The sequence below is a fragment of the Choloepus didactylus genome, chromosome 4 (genome assembly GCF_015220235.1).
Source record: "Choloepus didactylus isolate mChoDid1 chromosome 4, mChoDid1.pri, whole genome shotgun sequence".
NCBI lineage: Eukaryota > Metazoa > Chordata > Mammalia > Pilosa > Megalonychidae > Choloepus > Choloepus didactylus.
In genome coordinates this window covers 146,912,389-146,914,316 of record NC_051310.1, presented here as the reverse complement: position 1 = coordinate 146,914,316, position 1,928 = coordinate 146,912,389, and the positions used below count along the sequence as shown (strand labels likewise).

Genomic DNA, 1,928 nt, shown 5'->3' with positions numbered 1-1,928 from the left:
ACAAGTACTGATACCAAGAAATATCCCAGGCCCTCATTTGGAGGGACCTTTGGAGAACTACATCCTGGGTTTGAGGATGGGACAGAGGTAGGCAGACCTATCCAAAGACTAGAAACCAATAGTGGGTCAGCTTGGCCCCAACTGGTTTTAAATGAACTGCTTCTGCAATTGCAAGAGGAAAGGGTAAATCCTCTCTGGAGGGAGAAAATCATCATCCAGAGCCTATGCAATTTTTCAAATACAATGGCAGGCATTCACTAAAGAACTGCCAGGCATAGTAAGAAACAGGCTGAGAGAAAAAACAGACTTCAGAAATACTGACAGGTGATTCAGATATTAGAGTTATCACACACAGAACTTTAAAATAACTGATTTGAACTGGTTCAAAAAAAATAGATGACAAAATAGAGAGTTTCACCAGAAAACTGGAATTTGTTTTAAAAAAGAAAGAATAAAATGGAAATTATGGAGCTGAAAAGTACAATAACTAAAGTTAGAACTCAATAAATAGATTTAGCAGCAAAAATAGCAGAGTTGAAGAGAGGATTAGTGGACTGGAAGATAGGTGAGTAGAAAATATCCAACCACACCTAGGCACATCTTATGCAAATTGCTGAAATTCAAAACAAAGACAAAAATTTTTAAAGCAATCAGAGAAAAACATATTACCTTCAAAGGAGTAACCAAAGACTTGCAGCTAACTTTTCCAAAGAGAGATCAAAGAAGATGATAAAATGATATTTTTAAGTACTCAAATAATTGCCAATTAAGATTCTACACATAGCGAAAATATCCTTCAAAAACAAAGGCAAAATAAAGACATTTCCAGACAAATAAAAAATGAGAAAATCTGTCAACAGCACACTTGAGCTACAGGAAATATTAGAGATTTAATTCTTCATAAAGAAACAAAATTTATCACAGATGAAAACATGAAAATGTAGGGAGGAATGAAGAGCAATGGAAAGGATAAATATAAGAGTAAATCTAAATGATTAACTTACAAAATAATAATAAAAGCAATGTTTTAATTAGAATGTAGAAAAATTTCAACAAAAATTCATGTGGAAATAAAATGCATAACAACAGTAACACATAACAGGAGGTGGTGAATGAAGCTGGTGTTTTAAGGACTAAGCATCAAATGGGAAGTGGGAAAGATATTAATTCACAGTGCACCATAATAAATAAAGAATGTCTAATATTTATGGTAGCTGGTAAAAGAATGTATTACTAACAAACTAATAGAATGGGAAAAATGGAAAAGTATAAAAATACTTGATATATCCAAAGAGTGGTAAGAAAAGAGAGAAAAGGGAACATAAAACATAGGGATAGCTCTCTGGGCTCGGAATAGCTTTGTGGCAACATGGCGAGACGCACCAAGCAGGTTGGAATCATCAGTAAATACGAGACCCATTATGGCGCCTCCCTCAGGAAAATGGTGAAGAAAATTGAAATCAGCCAGCACACCAAGTACATTTGCTCCTTCTGTGGCAAAACCAAAATGAAGAGAAGAGCTGTGCGGATCTTGCACTGTTGTTCCTGCATGGAAACAGTAGCTGGTGGTGCCTGGGCCTACAATACCACCTCGGCAGTCACAGTAAAGTCTGCCATCAGGAGACTGAAGGAATTGAAAGACCAGTAGATGCACCACAGCTTGAAACATGAGCCTATAATAAATGGGTTAATTTATGTAAAAAACAAATATAGGGATAACAAGAGAGTTAAAATAAACCAAAATACACAGCAATTATATAAAATTAAAAACAATCTACCTAATTAAAAGACAAAGCTTGCCATACTAACTATGTTGCTTTTAAAAGAAAGATCTTAAATATAAGGACACAGATTGAGTAAGAGGATGGAAAAAAATATGCCATGCAAAATCTAACCAAAAGAAAACTGATAGTTATATTAATATAAAG

General features: G+C 34.6%; 1 protein-coding gene across 1 annotated transcript; it reads left to right on the top strand.

The window, feature by feature from the left end:
• The first annotated feature begins 1,369 nt into the window (after positions 1 to 1,369).
• Positions 1,370 to 1,648, top strand: LOC119533393 (60S ribosomal protein L37a-like). Its single transcript, XM_037835434.1, has one exon. It carries the CDS (start codon positions 1,370 to 1,372, stop codon positions 1,646 to 1,648), a length of 279 nt encoding a protein of 92 aa, XP_037691362.1.
• Positions 1,649 to 1,928: the final 280 nt, after the last annotated feature.